The 22,882-nt window shown below is 37.6% G+C and overlaps 3 protein-coding genes across 3 annotated transcripts; all 3 read left to right on the forward strand.

Moving 5' to 3' along the window:
- The first annotated feature begins 77 nt into the window (after positions 1-77).
- slc2a8 (solute carrier family 2 member 8) lies at positions 78-11,039 on the forward strand. The gene is made up of 10 exons (XM_053481669.1): positions 78-327; positions 2,614-2,776; positions 3,187-3,393; positions 4,170-4,269; positions 5,089-5,300; positions 6,128-6,277; positions 7,681-7,789; positions 7,896-8,072; positions 8,512-8,657; positions 10,275-11,039. The coding sequence occupies exons 1-10, from the start codon at positions 236-238 to the stop codon at positions 10,419-10,421; spliced, it is 1,503 nt and encodes a 500-aa protein (XP_053337644.1). The 5' UTR covers positions 78-235; the 3' UTR covers positions 10,422-11,039.
- Positions 11,040-11,327: 288 nt separating this feature from the next.
- On the forward strand, positions 11,328-14,487 carry lcn15 (lipocalin 15). Its single transcript, XM_053481670.1, has 7 exons — positions 11,328-11,558; positions 12,699-12,841; positions 13,113-13,189; positions 13,373-13,483; positions 13,570-13,671; positions 14,124-14,148; positions 14,217-14,487. The coding sequence occupies exons 1-7, from the start codon at positions 11,460-11,462 to the stop codon at positions 14,239-14,241; spliced, it is 582 nt and encodes a 193-aa protein (XP_053337645.1). The 5' UTR covers positions 11,328-11,459; the 3' UTR covers positions 14,242-14,487.
- A 6,571-nt stretch (positions 14,488-21,058) lies between these two features.
- nrarpb (NOTCH regulated ankyrin repeat protein b) lies at positions 21,059-22,329 on the forward strand. Its single transcript, XM_053480433.1, has 2 exons — positions 21,059-21,266; positions 21,438-22,329. Exon 2 carries the CDS (start codon positions 21,710-21,712, stop codon positions 22,043-22,045), a length of 336 nt encoding a protein of 111 aa, XP_053336408.1. The 5' UTR covers positions 21,059-21,266; positions 21,438-21,709; the 3' UTR covers positions 22,046-22,329.
- Positions 22,330-22,882: the final 553 nt, after the last annotated feature.

Below are 22,882 nucleotides of genomic sequence, written 5' to 3' on the forward strand. Positions count from 1 at the left end.
AATTACCTGTTAATAAAGACACAAATCAATACGTTTAAAAGACTTTTATTTTGGAAATGAATGCGGAAGTGAATTAATGTCGGTATGTCTATCAGCTGACAAATATAAGCGCTCCGTTCAGTCACTCACGAGATGTGTTCAGTCACTCAGGTTTAGGACGACTGGGCAGAAATCACATTACATACAGTAATGTTTAAAAACGCGTTAGAAAAGTAAAAACCTTTTTAAAACTGCGATGAATCATGAAGAGGAGTCGAGGCCACTACTGGCAGAGGAGGAGAGTGAGCAGAGGGGAGAGGACAGGACTGAAACTGATGCCTATCTGAAGTAAGGAATTCCCTTTCAGCTTTGAAAAAGTCTGTGCAGTTTTGGAAATATTATTATTATTATTATTATTATTATATTATTATTATTATCAAGTTTGTTTAATACCCAGTGCGAATCAATTTGAATTTGGGGTCATTGAGGGGTTTTTTATCACACTGACAACTATTGCTTTCATTTATCTGTTGTGGTTGTTGTTGTTGTTGTTGTTGTTGTTTTTACGTTATCCACATTCACTTATTTCAGGAGTTCATTATTTGCTTTCTATGTGGAACCTAATGTGAAAACACTTTTTTCCAATCAAAACAGAGTTCACACAGGGCAGCTGTTTGAAAGATGAACATCCCATAATTTTAAAACACTTTAAAATTGTTACTTCTGGAAAAGTTCTGGTTTTGGGCACAAGCTGCAAAAAACATTTACTATCTACAGATGTGTTGGGTGCCAACATCAGGCAAGTGAAAACAACTACAGAGATTTAAAATGACCTGGAAGGATGGTGCTGAACCGTCAGCTTTGTGATAGAAAAAGTTTTTTTAAAAAAACAAAATCATACATGAATGTCACTTAAACAGTTGGTGAAGTTGCATTGTAAAAAAAATAGTAGTAACCATATCACATGTTTAATAGGGAAGGTAACAGCATTTCTCCTCAAACATGTGATAGGACCTTACAGGATTGGGACTAAAGAGCTGTGTATCCATGAGATAAAACACTAGGTACTAAGAATTATTTTTTTAAAAAAGCATTAAGATTGGACTTTAGAGCAGTGGACAAGGGTCATGTGTTTTGACGAGTCCAGATTAACCCTATTCTAGTTTATTGGGTGTTTCAGGGTAAGAAATTAAGTGCATGAACCGATGCACCTATCATGCATATTGGTCACTGTACAAGCCTCTGGAGGCAGTGTTATGATCTGAGGTTGCTACACCTAGCCCAAAAACTGTATAAAAAGAACTGGACAAACCCTCTGTGACATCACCTATAGTTTTTTTGAAGGGTGGTTTTAAAGCTCAAATATGGGGACTCTGGACATCACCATCTATGCTGGAGCTGACTCTGCCTAAAAATTCAGTTAATCCATTAATAGGAAAATAGGCGCACACCTATCTAACTAATTTATCACACACAATCTTGTGAGCTTAGCTTTAGCTTAGATAAATGCCTAGGTTTCTAATGGTAAGTCAGTCATCCACACAGTACGCATCATCCCATGTCACCTCCTCCATTTCCTGTGGCAGGTTTGACTCTTGCAGTCACTCAAATTGGCCACAAATCAATTTTTTTTTTTACTTTACTTTTATTATAATTTTAACTGATGTACATAAAACACACACAAATGTACACACACATACTGTATGTGTACACACATGTGCGCGCACACACATGTACACACACATATGTACACACACATACTGTATGTGTACACACACACACCCATACTGTATGTACATACATACTGTATGTGTACACACACACATACACGTGTAAACACACACACACTCTCTCACACATATATGTACACACACGGTACAGTTGTCCTGCACAGGAAATCTAGATGTTGAGTCCAAAACTTTTTTTTGTTTCAAGCTGTAGTTTTTCTGTTGAAATTTTAACATAGTGCTTTATGGGAATTGACTCACTTTTGGAGTCAGCCCCCAGTGGACTTTCGAGGAATTGCATGTTTTATGTGTTGGCTCTATTTGTTTCAAAACTCCAGGTTGGCTTAGCAATGTAATGTAGCAATAAAATGTCAGCTGATGTATGATAAATGTACTGAATGACCAGGTTATCACATGTATGGGTTTTGTTTTATTCCCTGAAGGCATAATCATATTCTAGGACTCAAATTGTGAAAGAGTGGTTCTGGGTGCATGAGAAATCATTTTCACACATGAACTGGCTACAACCTTGCGCACTGTTGTCAAAGCAGGCTAAACAAAATAGTAGTGTATTTTAATATTTTACTAATATTTTTTTTTTTATTATTATCAAACAGAATTTTGTGTGTTTTTATATTGTGTATACATGAAAATCTTAAAGGGGTAAAAAAAAAATTCTATTATAGAAGCCACATGCATCTTTACATTTAAACACTTGATGGTTGTGAAACAATGGACCGATATGGGGGGAAAATAGTGCTTCATGAGAATGTGTGTATCCTCCATGTTTTTAAACATATTACTGCTTATCTCAGTGTCTGTATATAATTAGCCAATAATACAAACTATTTCATACAACATGACTTTTTCAATGTTTTGATTTTCTAAAACCTTCTTCTCTTTTTAGCAAAGTGAAAAATGGGAAGTTGTACATGGCTACGCTTGCAGCTGTTCTTGGACCCCTTAGCTTTGGCTTTGTGCTCGGCTACAGCTCTCCTGCAATACCAGATCTAAAGCAAATCCCTGATCCAAGGCTAAGACTCACTACTGAAGAAGCCTCCTGGTTTGGGGTAAAAGCCGTTTGCAAAAACCATAAGGCTAAGACACAATGTGAAACTTGTATAACCTGTTTTCTCCTGTGATATAGCCTGCTCTCATTTCCTGCTTTATTTATTTATTTATTTATAACCTCTTTGGTAACTCAAGTTCTGACATGTCTCCAGTTCTTGACCTTTGAAATATCTATATATTCAAGGGACAAATTTGTTAAGATTTTGAAAGATTATTAAACTATAGGCAGTATATTATATCCTGTTGCAGTAGGAGTTTTCTAAGTTGAATAGGTATCTGTCTCATATAGTATCTAGAAAAGCATACTAAAAATGACCATTTGTGCAGGAATGTGCAATATTTGCTGTTGTGTCATAAAACATTACAACATCAGATTCCAGCTTTAATATTGAACTTTATTGTTTTGAAGTCTGTGGTGACGATTGGAGCTGGGATCGGAGGTCTGCTGGGAGGATGGTTGGTGGAGAATATTGGGCGGAAGCTGAGTCTCATGCTCTGTTCTTTGCCGTTCATTTTCGGTTTCACCATCGTCATCGCTGCTCAGAACCACTGGATGTTGTATGTGGGACGGGTCCTCACTGGCTTAGCCAGTGGAGTCACGTCTCTTGTTGTGCCTGTAAGTCATTAATATTTAACGCTTAACCTAATGAACAGTTGTTCCAAACAAAGGATATAATACTACACAATCACTCAAAAACTTATCTATAAGCCATGTAGACTCCTGTTTTTCTATTATGTACTATTTTTTTTTTTATCTTACTCAGCATTCTCCCTGGCAGGTCACATGACAGTGTGCATGCTGTCATCCTGACATTAAGCTTCTGCAGTCAGCAGACATTTAAATGTCATACATACTGACTGAACTGACCATAAAACAATCTAATATAATTAGGAGTAAAAGGCACAGCATAGTAAACCGTCATAGCTTTGTGTCTGGGCCTAATGTTTATTCAAGTAGAACCCCAGAGTCTGTCCTAAGTCATTTCCAGCAGTCTGTTGACATACCAGAAAGACCTTTAAACTTGCTTTAAACAGCACCAAATTGAAGGGAGTTGTGTGCAGCTTTTTGTCTCAACAACACTCCACTTGAATAAAGAAGTCATTCCTCTATGCAAATTCCTTTTGTTCTCAAAGTTAAGAGTGGTGTTTTGATTTTTTATTATTATTTTTTTTTTTAAAGAATGTCCATAATGAATCTGATATAAGCCAGTGGCCTTCAGCTTTGATTTAATAGACCTCTTCCTGGAGCATTGCAACTTTATAGACTGTTGCTTTATATGCATTATGATATATTTTGTGAATGATAATTCTGGTCTTGTGAAATTATTATTTTTATTATTATAAATCACATTGGCAAATCAAAATTCATTATTTTGTGTATGCTTTCTCTAGATCTACATTTCAGAAACGTCTCATGAGCGTGTAAGAGGAGCGATGGGCTCCTGTGTGCAGCTCATGGTAGTGACTGGAATCATGGGAGCATATATTGCTGGTATCTATATTTGTTTATTTACTCTCAATACACATAATGGACATAAAAGAGGCTTTAGCATGACATCATCTTCCAATTTGTTTATGTTTAAAAAAGATATTCAAAGAAAAATTATGTTTAATTTACCATTGCGATCAAGAAATATAACCTGCCCTCAATAGGATTATTCATCCATCCATTGTCTATATCGCTTATCTTATGTAGAGTCACGGGGTACTTGGCACATTCCAAAGGAACTTTGAGAACAAAGTGGGGTACACCATGGATGTGGTGCCAGCCCCTAAGGGCATAATCACTAACACACTCGCTCATACATTATGGGCCTAAACCCCGTTTTTTTTATTTTTTTTATTTTGGCTAAAACTGGAAATGCGTCACAGAAGCTAAAATTCCTTCCTTTAATTTTATCATTTAGTTGCTTCAGCTTCTGCTCAAGTGTTCCTCTTGTCTTTATAATAGAGTTAAAGTCTTTCAAATTGTGCTGCATCTTCCAGCATCCGTATTTAATTAACAAAATAGTCGGCTTGAGCAGGAACTTGTTAGGAAGACTCAACACATTGTCTTTTGTTGTCTGAGTGTTTAAAAAAGACATTTTGCCCTAAAAGACATATAGTCAGTAACTATAACAGTAATTTCTTTGATTCAATTTAGTCTGTTTTAACAAAATCATTGTCTCTGTATCTGCTCTTCCAGGATCTTGGAAAAAACTGGCACAAATGTTTTGAAACTTAGAACCCAAGACGTGAAGACATAGCAACAGAAAGTTATTAAATTAGAGCAAGTCTGGAGCGCTAATCACTGAATTTAACACTGTTTCAGGTCTGTTCCTTGACTGGAGATGGCTGGCCATCACCTCCTCCATTCCCCCTACATTGATGCTGTTGTGTATGTGCTTCATGCCAGAGACGCCACGCTACCTGCTGTCTCGGGGGAAGAGGCATGAAGCAGAAGAGGCACTGCGCTTCCTTCGGGGACGTGACACACCAGTTGAGTGGGAATGTGCCAGAATAGAAGCAGCCTCTCGATATGAGGTAAAGCTTTTTGGACTGGATAATGTTTATAGCCATGTGGTCACATTTTATGAAGCATTTATTTGATTATAAAAGATAAAGAAAGTTTATATAAATGCAAGTAAATAGCATGATTTAACACATTAATATTATAATTATTTAGGATAACATTAAACTGAAATGATTCCAAATGAATATTAAATGAATTGCATGTGTTTAAGAAATGTCTTTATTTGAACATTGATTAATGCATGCCATAATAATGATAACATAATGGATCATCTTCGTAAAAAATAAAATGAACTAACTAAACTAACTTGTGAAAAAATGACACTATATGGCCAAAGATTTGTAAACACCTGACCATCAATCCCATGTGTGGGCCTCCTCAAGCACACAATTCATTAAGATTTCCTTTCACTGGAACTAAGGGGATCAAACCTGTATCAGCATGACAATGCCACTGTCCACAAAAACACGTTCCATGAAACCATGTCTTGCCAAGATTAGAGTGGAAGAGCTCAAGTGTCCTGTACAGAGTCCTGACCTCACCCCCACTTTTGGATAAATTGAGCACCAACTGCACTCCAGGGCTCCTCATCCGAAATCAGTGCCTGAACTTAATAATGTTCTTGTGGTTGAATGAGCACAAATCCCTCCAGCCACCCTCCAAGATCTAGTTGAAGCGCCTTCTTTAAAGAGTGGAGCCTATTGTAACAGTGGCGCAGAACTAAATCTGAAATAGGATCTTCAACTAGAACATGAGCATGATGTTCAAGTATCCACATATTTTGGTCCATAGGGTGCATGTCCACACATATTTCAAACACATTTCTTTTTAATTACAGGAAGGAAGTCTGAGTCTGGCTGATATGAAAGATGCTGGTGTGTATAAACCTTTAGGAGTGGGCATCATGATGATGCTTTTACAGCAGTTCACCGGCATCAACGCCATCATGTTCTACGCACAAACTATATTTGAACAAGCGCATTTCCAGGTAGGAAGTTTGAATCAAGCTCTGAATGAATGGGTCTGTTTTTCACATGAATTTGAGTCATTTCCCTGATGGAACTTAAACAAAAATTAAATTTTCAAACGTCACAAGACCTGGAAAAGAATGAAAAAGAAAACATATTGTCTTTAGTTAAACTGGTAATCTAGATATTTGGTCAGGCCACAAGGAAAGTGTTTTTTTTTTTTTTTTTTATGGGATGAGGGCCCCCTTTTTTTTATCATTGTATTTTGGGAAAATTAAATCCCCAATCTGTCCTCCCCAACAGCAATTACAGCAGAGCGCTGTTACTTTTTAAGGCATTCATTTGACAGTTTCACAAAATTTTAGTTTTTTACATTTGCTTATAGATTGCCATAACCTATATCAATATGTCCAGTTAAAAATGGTAATAATTAACTTCTTCTAAATAGCCCTGAAATCACTCCAAGATTACTCTATTGAGTATAATGGGGTTTCTAAAGTGAATGCACACTGATTCAGGAAAACAAATTAAATAAAATATCTCTATCTTTCTAGTGCTGAATTTTGCACAAAACCTATAGAAGAAAGGGGAGTCTGGTGATCTGTGTTGTTTAAACTTTGAATAGAGGAGAATTTTCACATTCATTTTGCACTCTGGTGTCGGGTTACATTCTTAGCGTGTGAGTTAGACATGCCGCCAACTGGGCCAAACCATGTCCTTTCCTCTCTCTCTCTCTTTCTCTCTCTCTCTTTCTTTCATACTTACTCTCTCTCTTACACACACACACACACAGAGGAGATGTAAATGGCTGTTTTCACCATTTAGTCAAGGAAAACAGATCCATCAATGTGCCCCACTTTTCAGTTTCTACAGTAATTGTCTTTAGTTTTCATGATACAATAATTGCATCTAAAATGTCTTTTTTTTTTTTTTTTTTTTTTTTTTCCAGTCAGGCAACATTCAGCAGTCTACCACTAAAAATAATTATTGTTTGTGTTTAGAGATTAGAATTTAGCTGTTAAAGTGAGACAAAGAAGTTTAATAGATTGTAAGATTGTTAAATCTGTTCAGTCTAGTCAATTGTTGATTCAATGGTGTAAATTTTTCGCAAAATTCAATTTTAAACCATTTATTTGCCATGGTGCCATTTCACACTGTTAGAGACATACTCTGCTCTAAATATACAATGCTTTGATTTTATTATTAATGATAAATTATGAATTATTATTATTTCATTAATTGAGAACAATGTCAGCCTTTTATTAATGACCCAATGTTCCCGTGAGATGTTACCGTATTATTTATTTTTTTAGGATTTTTTTTGTCTAGGGTCGGTGTAAAAAATATAATAAAATAAAATAAATCATACGCGACATAAATGCTGTAGACTGCATGCTAATGCAAACCAATTTTACATTCTCAGAATGGCAATGTTGCATCAGTGATTGTAGGAGCCACTCAGGTATTCTTCACAGCAGTCGCGGCTCTAATCATGGACCGAGCTGGAAGAAAAGTTCTCCTCGTCCTGTCAGGTCGGTGTCCACCATATTCTTCTCTCTTCTTTATACACTGATACCTTCACACTTCCATGACTCCATACAGCTCTAATAATTTCCTCATCTCTACTACGCTGTTCAGGTGTTGCCATGTGTTTGAGTGAAGCAGCTTTTGGGATTTATTTCAAGTTGGCTACAGTGAAGCCGAGTAACGCTACACTGTACAGCACAATTGTGGTAGCCCAGGATGCAGTCGGTGACGCTACACACCCTGACCTGTCCTGGCTCGCACTTGCTAGTATGGGCATTTTTATAACAGGTAATTAAAATATTATATAGAATTATATAGAATTATAAGAAATAATACAAAAATCTTCTAATGCTTAAGCTCATAGCTTTTTTTTCAATGCACTGAGAAAGTACTTTATTAATTATTAGTTATTAAATAGTTTATCTGAAAATGACTATCATTTAAAATGTAAGTTTATCTAGTTTTTTAGATGTTTTGTCTAAATATCTCCTAAACTGCAATCTGAATTTGAATTGTTTGTTATATTTGGTGGTTATTATGATTCTTCCTGCTAGATAAAATTCTATGACTCGTCGATATTCAGTTTTTCTTACTACAATGTAAAAGGTATCCTAGCTAATGTTTTAATTTCAGTATTTATTTAAAATTGTGGACACAATCTTAGTGTTATCCATCTAAACCTGGGTGTTAGACACCTCTATTAACATATAACGTATATGTTTATTAGGTTTCGCACTGGGTTGGGGGCCTATACCGTGGCTCGTGATGTCTGAGATATTTCCCACCAAAGCTCGAGGGCTCGGAAGTGCTGCATGTGTACTTACTAACTGGAGCTGTGCCTTCATTGTCACCAAGACTTTCCAGAATCTCATGGTAAAAAGTGTCTTTGTTAAATTAAATAGTATAATTTTTAACTGGCTACGTCTCCAGTAATTAACAGTGAAAAGTTGTTGTTTACTAAAGGGTATAAGGTAAAAAAAAATACTATAATGTATTAAGTAAATATGATAGACCATGCTTTTATAGCATTCCTATGATGGTCCCATTCCAAGAATATTCAATAAGCATTTCCACATAAAAAACTTTTTTTACATTTTTATTTGTTAAATAATAAATTATTCTTAAACAATTTGTCATTATCATGTACTGTGGCTTGCAAAAGTATTTCCATGTATTAATGTGTGCATGTGTAATTATGAATGTGAACGTTTATGACATGCAAATCCAACCTTACAAAAAAAAAATACGAAGTGAGCATTGTGACTTTTAATGTGAACGTAGCCAAAGTTTACTTGAACTTGGCCTTTATCTCTGAAATATTATAACCTTTGCCATTATCTGGGCAAAAAAAGCACCTAAGTCTCTTCCATTGAAGAAAAATTCAGTCTGAAGAACTGTATATGGAAGTTTAGGATTTAACAGAATTGTAGTTTCCGGTAATAAAATTGTATGTATTAGGAATAGGAGGTAAAATTATATTTAAGAGGTTTGACATCCAAGCAGTTTTCATAGTAAGGAAGTGGAAGCTGCATCACATGACCCATACGCCACCAAGAGAGGGCTGTTCTTCAAAATCAAACCTTAAAAAAAAAAACATACACACTATATTGAGAGGAAGCGAGGCCAATAGTGACTCTGAAGGAGTTACATAGTTCGGTGGCTAAGAGTATATTAAAAGAGCACCAGACCACCATTTTAAGACCTTTGCATAATTTAAGACAGTTTGGGAGAAAGAATGTTCTTTGTTGTGATGTAGACAATACCTTAATTAACACCCATTAAAATTCTATAGTTGAATATAGTGGTGGCAATCGCTTTCTGTAGGGACACTTTTATCCATGTTTTTGTCCACACTGAAGGGATAATTGATGGAGAAATGTACAGTAGGATACTATAACCTGCTTCAGTCGTCTAAAGAGAGTAAAGTCTGGAAAAAAAAAACCTTTACCTTTCAGTTGGTAGATCACCAGTGATCTAAAGAACAGGGCCAAAGCACTGTAGGAGTGGGTAGAAACAAAAAGGTGAATGTTCTGAACTGAGGAAGTCAAAGTCCATATCTGGATCCCGTTGAGAATATGTGGCACTGTGGTCAACAAGTAGCGTAAAGAACCTTAAAAGAAATATGCCAGGAAAAATGGGCAAACTGCAGACAGTGTATAAAACTGGGAGGAATTCACCCCAAAAAACCTTAATCTACTATTGCAGCAAATGTGGTTCTGTCAAGTATTATTCTGTAATGAATTATTTTACAAGCAGGCATATTTTAGTTTTTAACTTTTAAAAAAGATTTAATGACCAAATAATGACCATACAGTATTTCTATAATAATAATAATAATAATAATAATAATAATAATACTTCCTGGAGCAATCTGTATGTCATTTGTATAATTCGTGTGAATCTGAAGATTTAAGGGGATTGAATACTTCTGCAGGGTACTGTCTCAGTATGAGTGAATTCATATAAATCTCTTATGTTGTAATCCCACAGGATCTCATAACCAGTGCAGGAACATTCTGGATGTTCTCGTGTTTCTGTGCCCTCAATGTCATCTTCACAGTCTTTTTTGTCCCAGAGACTAAAGGCAAAACACTGGAGGAGATTCAGGCTTATTTTAAAGGAACTCACTCTCACTAGGCTTGAGTCTCCGTTCTCACTGCTGGCACCAAAAGATACAAATTTGCACATCTTGGCTGGATTTCTTCAATCAACATGCCTCGGAGTAACAAATTGTCTTTCGACTCCAAAGATTACTAATGAGGTCTATTTACAAATTTGTCTTTCTAAAAAAGGTGGTCATACAAGATATATTAAAACTTGATACTTTCTGTGCAGGTGTACTGGGGCTGACATTTGTACTTTTTGAATTTACAGGGACTCACTTGCTTTAATGTTTAATATCAGATCCATATCTCCTTAAGTTTCACTTCTTTGGGAATCTTTAACAAATGGTACTTGCTTATAATGTGATGTTACACTGCCACTGGGTTTAAAATGTTTTTTTGAGAGTTTGTGCCATAAAACATTAGATGGAGGTTGGATGAGTTGATAAGATCGCAGGTTAAATGAGTTAATAAGCTAATGATACTGCAAATGAACTAATGCCATTCTTTAACATGTGTGTCAGGATGTCTTTTGGTTAGAATCTTTCTTATTTTGTGTTTTGTTTTTGATAAAGATAATATAAAAATGCATGTATGTCTGCTGTTGCAAATAGTTTGTAATAAAAAAAATAATAAACTATAATTGCATAGACACACTGACAATTTTGTTTTCCTGAAAAATCTTTGAAAAACAAAAAGGAAGTAAAAAACTTTTTTTTCCGTAGACACCCATTCCCACCTTTTCTAAAAGTATCTTTTTTGTAGATTTTTGTCCTTTTTGCCTGTCTTTTTGTCTTTATTTGTATATGGATATATGATGACCTACATAAGAGGGTTTTTTTATTGTTGGTTTTTTTTGGGGGGGTTGCACCAGATTTTAGGAAACATGCTGTTACTTGATTTTCCTATTCACTGAGTTGGAGTGGTGCATGCGCCTACGTTTGGGGGCTTGGCCTACCCACTGTTGGTGGCCTGCATAAAACCCCCTCCTGGTCCTTGAAGAGGCTTCACAGCTTTGCAGCCTGAGGTCTGCTTTTGGAACACAGAGAGAGCGCCTGGATTACAGTTTAACATGTTGCTCGCTGTGGCGGTTCTGTGCAGCGTAGTGCTATGGACGCACTCATTGAACTCCACTGAAATTCAGCCCCAGCAGGATTTTGATCTGGAACAGGTGAGTGAGATATTCTCATGATTACATTTACACAAGTTGTGTTGGCAGACCCAAATATGTATATGTGTAATGAATTCCACATACAGAGACATTTAATTTGTATCAATCGTAATAGAGCCAGGTGACTAGGATTTAATAAGTGGAGCCTAATCCCTGAGTAAATGTATTTAAATAGTAAGATTTTATACTTAAATACTTAAAATTGTACAAGATAAAATAAAGGTTACATCAAATAAAACTTTACAGATTCAGCAGTTGATCAAACAATTCCTATGGACTTTAGCCGCATCTGTAAACCTCGTCACTCTGGCAGAGGCTTTTATGTAATTTGATTTAATATAGATTTAAATTATTTGCCACATGTAACTTACAGCACAGTCAAATTATTATTTTTTCTCATATCCCAGTTAGGAAACTGGGGTCAGAGTGCAGGGTCAGCCAGGATAAGGCACCCTTAAACCGATACGGTTAAGGGCCGTGCTCAAGGGCTCAACGGTGGCAAATTGGCGGTGCTGGGGCTTGAACCCCCAACCTTCCAATCAGTAACCCAGTAACTCGCAGCCTTAATTGTTTGAGCCACCATAGCCAATTTCCACCATTGTGACACTATATCAATCTCATAAGTCTCATCAAGAAAAAAAGTTTTCTCAGTACGCCAGAGCCTAGTCAGACTGTCTGATTCCATCTGAAACACTGGCCTCCCAGGAACTCCTTTAATGACCCAAACACGTGGAAATGGCTTAGAGTGAGGTCAGGATTGTATGGGTGACGTGGCAAAAACTCCCAGCCCGCATATTTAATTAACGTCTTGCTTTGTCATATGTCATAAGACAGCAACCATGAAATAAATCATGAAAATGTATAATTTAAAAACTCTTTTCTTATTTTACTGCATTGTTTGCACGCAATTCCTCACTTATCTTTAACTCGATAACCTGTATATACCTCTCCTCTATTGCAGTATCAGTTCAACAACATTGCAGAATTTAGACCATGTCTGTTTTACTGTGATGTGATTCCAGCAATTGTGTGACATAACTTCTAAATCTATTGCTAAATTTTAAATATTTAGCTTGATCATTCTCTGCTTATGCATAATCCATATACTTGCTAATGAACTATTGTTAATCTTCTTGTTAGTTTGCAGGTGACTGGTTTCGTGTTGCCTTGGCTTATGACCACCCATTAATTATTAAATACAAAAGCAAATTTCTAATCTCAAGAGGCCATCTGATTGCTAATGAATATGGAGGAGCCAATCTTACCATGTGGACAATGAATAGGTACAGTTCCTTCTTTTTTTTTTTCCAAGATGGGTGTTGAGCTATTCGAAATAATTATACTATAAATTTTAGCTTATCTTTTAACCAACACATGCAGGTTAGTGTTGAGAACTCTGAGAACCTAATTATTTTTAAAGTTTTAAAAGCTTTTTCAATTGTTCATCAGCGTACCCTTAAAGATGAAACGAAACCATTTCCATTAGACACAATCACTATGTTTAAACCAAAATTTAGTTTTCAGTGTTATCTTTCAGTGTTTCTCTGCCCGTAGCCAGAAGACTTGTGATGTAAGTTCTTATATGTATAAGAAGACTGAGCTTCCTGGAGCTTTTAACTATTTCAGTGAAAGTAAGTTTTTATTTTTGTAATGTTGTCTCATATGTTCCACATTAATATTTAATACCACAGATAAAGTGGTGATTATGTATACAGAACAATTTTCTTTATAAATCACTATGATCTGCACTTTTCAGTCCACAAATCTTTTACTGACATAAAAACAACTGCTTGTTTTATTTTCTCTATTGTAAGGGCACATGATTGAAAAGGATATTACTGTGGTGGAGACTAACTACACTGACTATGGGATTGTCCTGAAATACAAGAATATGAACAAAGAATACACTCAGGTGGCTCTCTACGGTGAGCTGATGAGAATCCTCTTGAATAGAAGCTATACATCCTCCAACTCACACACAACTTTTGTAAACCCTCTATGTATGCTTTAGGGCGAAAATCCGAACTCGCGCCGGAGATCATGGAAAAATTTAAATCGTTTGCTTTGTCTATTGGGTTTCCTGAGGAGGCCATCGTTACACCAGTTATTGTGGGTGAGTTTGATGCAAAGCGAAAAGTAAACAAGACATTCGACCGAGACCTGAGTGTGGCGTCTGTTTGCAGGCCTTGTGATGTTTACAGAGCAAATATAATGCTGGACAGAGAGAATAAACATTATGAGAGCGATGTCTCTAGTACCCTTTGGACACTTTACATTATAGTGTGTTCGTTTTGCTTGCAGTATAATTTAAAGCATATTGCATGCCTGTCCTGAACGAATGATGCATGTGCAATAGGATGATCAATTTGACCAGCTTCATTGGTTGTGATAAGATCGCTTATATTTGATTTTGCATAGCGAAAGTTGATTCTCCGTAGGGTTAAAAGAGAAGTTTGAACTTGCCCACATGGAAAACAGATTACTTCCAATTAAACTGTACTAAGCCTTCACATTTATCTCTGGCTGTTATAAAACCATTGTGACCAATATTTTCTTGTCTTACAGACCCATGTCCTCTTCCAGAGTCAAGGTAAGAATAATTAGTCATGTATATGATTTAAAATGACTTTAGATTTTAACAAAACTTTCTACCTGCAGTAATGTGACACAGCTGGTGGACTAGAAGACTCACTGTTCATCCATCGTTTGATCACCGGTCCAGCTGATCTTGTAGTAATGAATTAGCTGAAATAGGGAAAAAAAAAATCTTTGCAGCTTTGTTGGTGCTTGCTATTATTTTTTTAGAATCATGTTTATTCCTTTTATGTACAGTACATACTAAGTAATAACAGACTAAAGCCGTACTGTTAATTTTGTAAAGGCATACTTGCAAAATTCTTATTTGGTATAATCATGTACAAATAATAAAAAGTAATTTCAATATGAATGTGTGTCTTGTGATGCTTGTTCCTCTCAACAGAGGTCAGTGTTGTAAAATTCTCTAGAAAGATACCGCGTCTTCACAGAGTCCAGCTGTCCAGCTGCATTAAAGTGTAATTGTCTGAGATTTTAACCCGAGAGAATAAGACATTTCATGGTCTTTTGTTCAGTTTCTCATGATTTTACTTGAGGCTTCAGTTACCGAGGTTGCCAAGTCTCTAGTTTTCTATCGAATTGAGCTTACTTGCAGCCACAATGTTATTTTTCAGGCGACTGGTTGGCTTTTAGTATAAACTTTATTTATTTTTTTGAAACTTTTGCAGGACATATATTTCTATTCAAATGTTTAATGAACCCTTATATACTTTTAAGTACAAAATGCCCTTTTTATTGTATGGAAGAAATAATCAGACAAAATAGGCAGATAACTAGTAGTTCAAATGAAAATCTTACTTACATCGTCTATACCGCTTTATCCTGTATACAGAGTCACAGTGGGCCTGAAGCCTATTCCAGGAGAATTGGGGCACGAGGCAGGGTACACCCTTGACAGAGTGCCAATCCATCGCAGGGCACACACACATTCTGGCAATTTGGGAACTCCAATTAGTCTAATCTGTGTGTCTTTGGACTGTGGAAGAAAACTCACCAAGAAGAGGGAGAATATGCAAACTTCATGCACACAGAGGCGGGAATCAAACCCGTGCAAGGCGACGGTGCTAACCACTAAGCCACCTTGCTGCCTCAAAATGAAAATCTAAATAAGATTAAGATAAGTTTAAGCTTGGAATGCAAACATTTGTTTGGAACTGGGCTTAATGATCTTACTTCTTTTAAAATAATGTCATAATAAGAAATATTTACCTTGCTCATCTTCACTTACAATGATGTATATTTTTGTGATGTATATAACACCACAATGATGCAGTAAGGTATATTAAAAATAATGTTAAATATGAACCATGTAGGTAATATTATGTGCCACTCTTTTTATCACTTACTTTATCTTCATCCTAGTCCCATCTCTAGCCACACACACACGCGTGCGCATGCACAAACACCCCAACCATTCGAAAAAAAAGACCATAATGGATGTTTTAAAGTAAATGTTATAACTGTTTTTCTATCCATTAAGTATGGTGTAGATGAATTTGGAATACCATGGGCTTAATTTAAACAGTAAATGCCAAATCATATACACATGTGCTGTGTGAATATATGGGCTGCGCTTATGGTTATGATGTGTAAGTAACATGACCTTGATGTTTGAGGAACCTACAGTATATGGTATTGTATGATGTCATGTTGTAAATATTTTTGCGATGGTAGAAAAGATTTGTAGGCTGTAATTGTTTTTTTTTTTTTTTTTTTTTTTTTAAAAAAACACTGGGCTACTTTTGAAAAGCCATTTGTCTAAGTTTGTCACGCAAGCGTGGCCACCCAGAGCTACACTCTCTGAAAAAAAAAGTACTAAGCTTTTGTGCCCTCACAAAAAAAAAAACCAACACATTCGCATTGTTTATTTCATGGGAAACTTTAATATATATATATAATATATGTGTGTGTGTGTGTGTGTGTGTATATAGGCTATATATATATATATATATATATATATATATATATATATATATATATATATATAGTGTGTGTGTGTGTGTGTATGTGTATATGTATGTTATATATATATATATATATATATATATATATGTATATGTATGTTATATATATATATATATATATATATATATATATATATATATATATATATATATATATATATACTGTGTATATGTGTGTACAGTATATATAAAACACATACCTGTACCTGTTTCTGAGGATTGTTAGTTTGTGAGTTTGTGCTAGTGTTTGCCAGGCCCCAGTACTTCCAGAGTGCAACAGCTGGGTCTTTAAGAAACTGCCAAATGCTCAGTGAGATGCTTAGATAAGATTCCACCTCACAAGTTGCTCTTTTTTTAAAGCAAAATGCAGATAAACACTAACTAATTGAAGTCTGTCAAAGCTCCATTGTTACATTAAAATAAATACAGTGACGAAATATTTTGGCGTAATGTTACGCCAAAATTAATAAGATGCACAGGAAGCAAGTCAGACACGGAACACGTCTTTTATAAACTGCTTAAAAATTAGTTACATGGACTTAATGAACAGACCTTAAGATTAATGCCCACACTGTGATCTTTACACAAATATAGAGCGGTGTGAAGAGCTCCAGGGCTTAAGCACAGGCGCGGGAAGGAGAACTCCCTCGGGTGCACTTCAGAAACACAAACTAAAGCCTTGATTGATATCAGGACCTCCTGAGTGTGTTGTGGTGGTGTACAGAATCTCGGTGGTGCAGCCTATTTCTTTAAATTCCCACCGAGGAGGGCTACTGTAGCGCAGCTGCTGACATCACGATCCGTGTTGCCTTTTCCTGGGGATATCCGCGCCAAACAGAGAGGCAGGGAATGGGAGGGGAACAGGAAAGCATGCGCACGGAGGAGGGTGGGCCCTGCTTAGGACACTGACATTTCAGCAGTGGCCCCATGTGCATGAAGTCTTACACTGCAGCTCACTCATATCTGATTTTTTTTTTTTTTGTGCTAAGAATTAGCACTGGCCTTTGGCATGATCTAAACCCATAAGTCAGATATGTGTAATGCTGCGTTTATAATCATGTGATCAACCCTAAATGAGATTATTGTGCTTCAGAATAGCATGTCTATTGGTGATTTAGTGAAAATGTAACTATGGAGCACTACTGTTTTCTCACTCTCTCACACACTCATACGCACACACACAGTGCCTCTCTAGTTCTCGCTCTCCCCCTTCGCTGACCTTATGGGCAATAGGAGCTCTTGCTGTTGTGGTCCAAGGGGCAGGAAGCAGCTTGATTCCCACACAAAGGTATCAAACACCCTGGCCGGTACAGACTCACTGGCTCACACACACACACACACATTAACACAAATGCCAGCCTTGTAAGCATAACACGTAGTACAGTGAACAAACACACACCAAGACAAACAGGACATTCCTACTGTCTGACGCTGCAGGCCGACAGAATTCCTGCTCATCTACGCACCACGTTTTCACCAATAACATGCATTAAAAGTGCCCACTTTACACAACACCTGTCATCAACATGTATAATATTCTCACAGACAATAGTATTGCACATATGATGACCATGATAAAAAAAGTATGGACATATGTTCAGTCTCTTATGAGAATGTTAAGGCCACTGTGTTAAATGTAGATAACCTGTTTATGTATTCTTTCACAAGAAGGTAAGAGATGTTGGCGATAATGTCAGGATACTCGGCTCAGGCTATTGTGTCATGTAATTGAGTCTTGCTTCATGCTTGTTATCTGTTAAGCCTGACCAGTCATGAGGCATTTGGACTCGGTTAGGGGCTGACAGCAGGGGTCAGTTCCCATGCCAAATCAATAGGTCACAGTCAGGAGCAGAGAGTGTGGGCTCCTGAAACCTTTCACCTCATACATGGCCATAATGGCAAACTTCTCCATTCCTACATCTTCTCACGTGAGCATGAGAAATCTCAGGCAACATCGGGTTGGGAAACTGATCTGTCCTTAGTAGCTTAAAGACGTTCGAGTCGCTGACATTCCTGTAACTGACTCGAGGTTATCAAACCTCGGCACAGTCTCTGGTATCCTTTCTACACGCCAACTTTCCACAGGCAACTGTTTTTGAACTACCCTCTCTCTCTCTCTCTCTCTCCCTCTCTCGCTCGCTCTTGCTCTTTCTCTTGAATTGTGCATACGCCTATGCTGGGAAGAAAAGCTCGACTCTTTCCCACGGTCCTAGAGCACGTGGTTTAAAATTGGATCCCGGCTGACCCACCCTCGCTATTGAAACGTCACTGCAATACGACCACTGCGATCCTGTCACACCGCCAGAGATTTTTTAAGCCATTTGAATGAAGCCTATTGAAATGGGAGGGAAGAGAACATGATAAATTTGAATAAAGCACCGTCTAGAGACAAGTTTAGTCAAGTTAGACAGTCAAGACCTGTTTCAATTTGTTTTGTTTTTTTCCTAAACTATTTCAGGTGTGCATATATGTATATACTGTGTGTATGTATATACTGTATAATACATATATAATTAGAAATGTATATAATTTTTTTTCATTGCAAGAAAATCTAGGCATATTGGGGCAAAAACTAATACAATTTCTTTATGCACTAAAGCATTACGTGGACATTTGTTTAACCCCACATAAAATTGTGTTTGTGAATGAAGCAATTGCTGTCAGGCCTCATTAGGTCTTCCAGTATCCTAGTTAGGCTGTTGTGCCAAATCGTGGCTGCGAGCCTATACAAGCCCAGCATGCAATAGACTAGTTCCCATGGGCCCGTTGGATTCTGTGTCACTTTATAAGCATTTCAAATGGTGCCAAAAAAAGCTGGTGAGCAAGTAGCTTTCCCACTTGCCACCACATTTGAAACAAATGGACTGTTGATAAACAAATGTTACGATGACTTCAGGCTTTCAGAAGATTGCGGATATTTGTTCTGAAATGAGACCGTTATTTTGTTCCCATTTATTCTATTCTTTAAACCATGCATGTAAAAGGGGAAGTGTGGATTGCAGCAAAATAAAGGTGGAACCTGTACAGTCTTGATGGAGCAATACATGTAACAGATTTGACACGTAACTCACTTGGTATTGAGAAACTAAGAAGACCTGCCTATACCATGGGAAAATTTGGACTTCAGTGCATTAAAGCGTTTTTTTTTTTTTTTTTTTTTTTTTTACGAATATAAACAGCATGGTCAGTTTGTTTAATTTTTAAGATAATCCTTTATTGAAGAAAACATACAATCCTGTACCAGTTCTAATGTGTATGTAGTATAGGCGTCCAATGAACTTTGAAAGAATTTAAACAAATTTGACTATATTTTAAAAGAAGTGTAGGGGAGTGGTGGATAATGCGCTTGATTGTTGGTTTGGGGATCTGAGGATCCGGGTTCTAGCCCCACTCACGTTGGTTGCCTCACCTATACACTACCCAGCCACTGCATTTAGTGCCAGTGCCAAGCCTGGATAAAATGGGAGGGTTGCGTCAGAAGGGGCTTCCGACATGAAACCTGTGCCAAAGTTGTGTGCGGATCGGATAGTCCGCTGTGGCGACCCCATTGATGGGAGTAGTAGCTGAAAGTAAGTTGTTGTTGACTAAGTTTCAGGAGGACTATTGCATTTACTAAAAATAATTACATATAATGTCAGCTAGGCGGTATGATCGTGGTGCAGCAGGTAGCATTGCCACCTCACAGCTCCAGGGTCCACGGTTTAATCCTGAGTGGATTATTTGCATGTGGAGATTTGCATGTTCTCTGTGTGTCAGTGTTTGTCTTGTCTAGGTTCTTAAGTTTCCTTCAAGTTCCCAAAAACATGCATCTACAGTAAGAGGCTTATCCATTATGATAAAAATGCCCCTGAGTGTGTGAATTTGTGTGCATGGTAAACTGCAATGACTTGGCATCCTATCCATGGTGAAATCCTGGAATAGGTTCTGGATGCACCAAGGACCTGACCAAGAATAAACCAGCAGTTACTGAAGATGTAAGATCTATCTTTATCTATAAGTTGCTGAGATTTTAACTTCTTTGGTTTAATTCAGAACTCATAACCATAACACAAGATCCCAAGAGAGACATTCAATTTCCTTAAAAGCTCATTATTGTACACTTTTTTTTTTATTGAGCAGAGCTGAGAAAGCTTAGAAACATTAAATCCCATGAGAAACTTTAAATATATATATATGGTATAATAGTCTTTTGATTGCTTTAGCTAACATGTTACCAAACCACCAATTGTGGGTATATATTTATCTTGTACTGTATATGTAGCCTATATATTTGATATGTATAGAATTAATTTTATAAATGCCATACTAAATTCACAAATGGCAACTGTAAAGGACATGAAGCATGTTGTAGAGGCCTACTAACCTTTTTATACATTTTTCAGTAACTGCTCAATTTGTCCAGGGTACTGTATGTTAGGGTAGCTGGTTAGGGATGGTAGTCTCACGGGTACATCTTTTGTCCCTTAAGCACCCTATGCATCTTTAACCTGGGAGGATCTATATAGTTCACCTTTAAACTATAAATCTAAAAGTTCACTGAAGTTACAAAAGTTGTCTTTGAGGTACTTTAAAGTTAATCTGCACTTATTAAAAAAAAAAGTAAGATGACTAAAGATACTAAATAATTAGGAGGGTGATAACAAGGAAAGGTTCTCATTTGATGAGAATGTCCTATAGGTTGAAGGTCCTCGCAGGATTTTGCATGAGCTTCCATTCAGTTGATACTCTGTTACCACAAGCAAACATGATACTCTTTTTTTTTTTTTTCTATTTTCTAATGTCAGGCAGTTTAACCCACCTTGCGTTAGTCTGTTAAGTACTGTGCTACTGTTTAGTAGGGTAGTGTGCAGTGCAGAGAGGACGCATTCATGCGCTTTGTGCGCGGTTGCCTCCTCCTTTAGGATGCTAGTATGCGCTTTGGGATGTGAGCCAACGGCCCCCTCGCAGCCTGAGAAATGAGGCCAAGCCCCTCCTCTACCAGGCCGATTATAGGAGTGTCCATTGTTATTGAAATGAGCTGAAGAGAGGGAGTAGAGCAAGATCAGGCAGAGCTGAGGAGCTCCACAGTGCGCACACAGGAGCGGGAGCAGGGTGGGAAAACTTCTCAACAAGCACACAGACCTGGGGGAAGAATTCGCAACCATCCGGGGTAAGATCCGAAATCCTAATCGGTTTTTATTGTGAAGGATAATGTGGGTCTCGAATGATGTCGATCTGTGTGGTGTAATATATATATATATATATATATATATAGGCCTATATATATATAAAAGTGAGGTACATCTTGTTATGCTTTCTAAATAAATGTCATTTGGAACAGATCGGGTCTGCCTGCTGGACTGCGCTATGGGCTGCTGAAGGGACCGATGCTCGCTGGATAGTTTGAAGACGTAAACTGAAAGACATTTCCGAACATTCCTCTGAACACGTATGCTGTAAAATAGCCTAAACCTGGGCTTGTTCCATGTGAGTAAGTTGCGGATTATATTTTCATCCTTCAAAAAAAAAAAAAAAAAACATCCAAGGAGGCGAGAGCGCGCGAGGAAGGCAACTGGTTCCGGTCCGTTTCCGGTGAGGTTACCTGCTGAGAGCATGAGCCAGGCGGACGTGAGCTGCTCGGCGCGTCAGCGCGTCTTCCAGGAAGCCCTGCGCAAAGGCAACACGGCGGAGCTGCACTCTCTGCTGCGCGGCATGACCAACTGCGAGTTCAACGTCAACTCGTTCGGGCCCGAGGGTCAGACGGCGCTGCACCAGTCCGTCATCGACGGCAACCTCGAGCTCGTCAAGCTCCTGGTGAAGTTCGGCGCCGACGTGCGTTTGGCGAACCGGGACGGCTGGAGCGCGCTGCACATGGCGGCTTTCGGCGGCCACCAGGACATCGCACTCTACCTCATCACGAGGGCCAAGTACTCATCCGGAGCACTCTGAGAGAAAGGGGGGAAAAAAGAGAAAAGGCAAGAAGAAGCAGAGAAAAGCCGGACATTGAAAAAGCAGCAGCAGCTTTCCCTTTCACCCTGGTCCTGGAGTTCTAGAGAACTGCACGATATATCACTTCTTCATTATTATTTTTTTATTATTGCGATAATAGCTTTTGTATAATAATCTGCTTGGATTGGATTTCATCCTGAAAAGAAAAAAAAAACCTAGATACTAAAATTTCTGGCAGAATATCAAACCACAGTCATTTAGGAATGCTGATTATGAAAAAACAATGAACCTGCCACCTTTCAATAAATCCCCAAATATTCTTATCATGCTCTGACCGCTCTCAGCATTTCTCCAACAAACGTAAAAACCATGCCACTTAAACCTTCACTAATTACATTTAGCAATAAATGTAGCAATATGTGGTATTATTTCCAATATCATGCAGCACTATCCTGCACATTTTTGTGTTCTCCCCGCTCCACTGTACTCATTTTAACCTCATTAAGGCTTTTTAAAATAGCTGGCGAGTCAAGTCGGGTGTGGATCAACACCAAGATGTGCAGTCCCTGAGCACTCCAGGACCAGGATTGTGAAACGCTGCCTTAAGCCTATCGCATTCGACCACTTTTTGTGCCAAAGTCAAAGACTGATTATTGGTGATATATAGTGGGGCACGGATTCACGTCCAAAATGCAGATGGTGTTGGGTTGGTACAATGTCAAAGATGTGGTTTGTGAACAGTGAATACAGTTTATATTATACATTTAATCAGTGCATGATTATAGATTACCTTCTGAATATATTACTCACAGATTGCTGACACTGAGATACAATGAC

Source organism: Clarias gariepinus, chromosome 21 (genome assembly GCF_024256425.1).
Source record: "Clarias gariepinus isolate MV-2021 ecotype Netherlands chromosome 21, CGAR_prim_01v2, whole genome shotgun sequence".
Lineage (NCBI taxonomy): Eukaryota > Metazoa > Chordata > Actinopteri > Siluriformes > Clariidae > Clarias > Clarias gariepinus.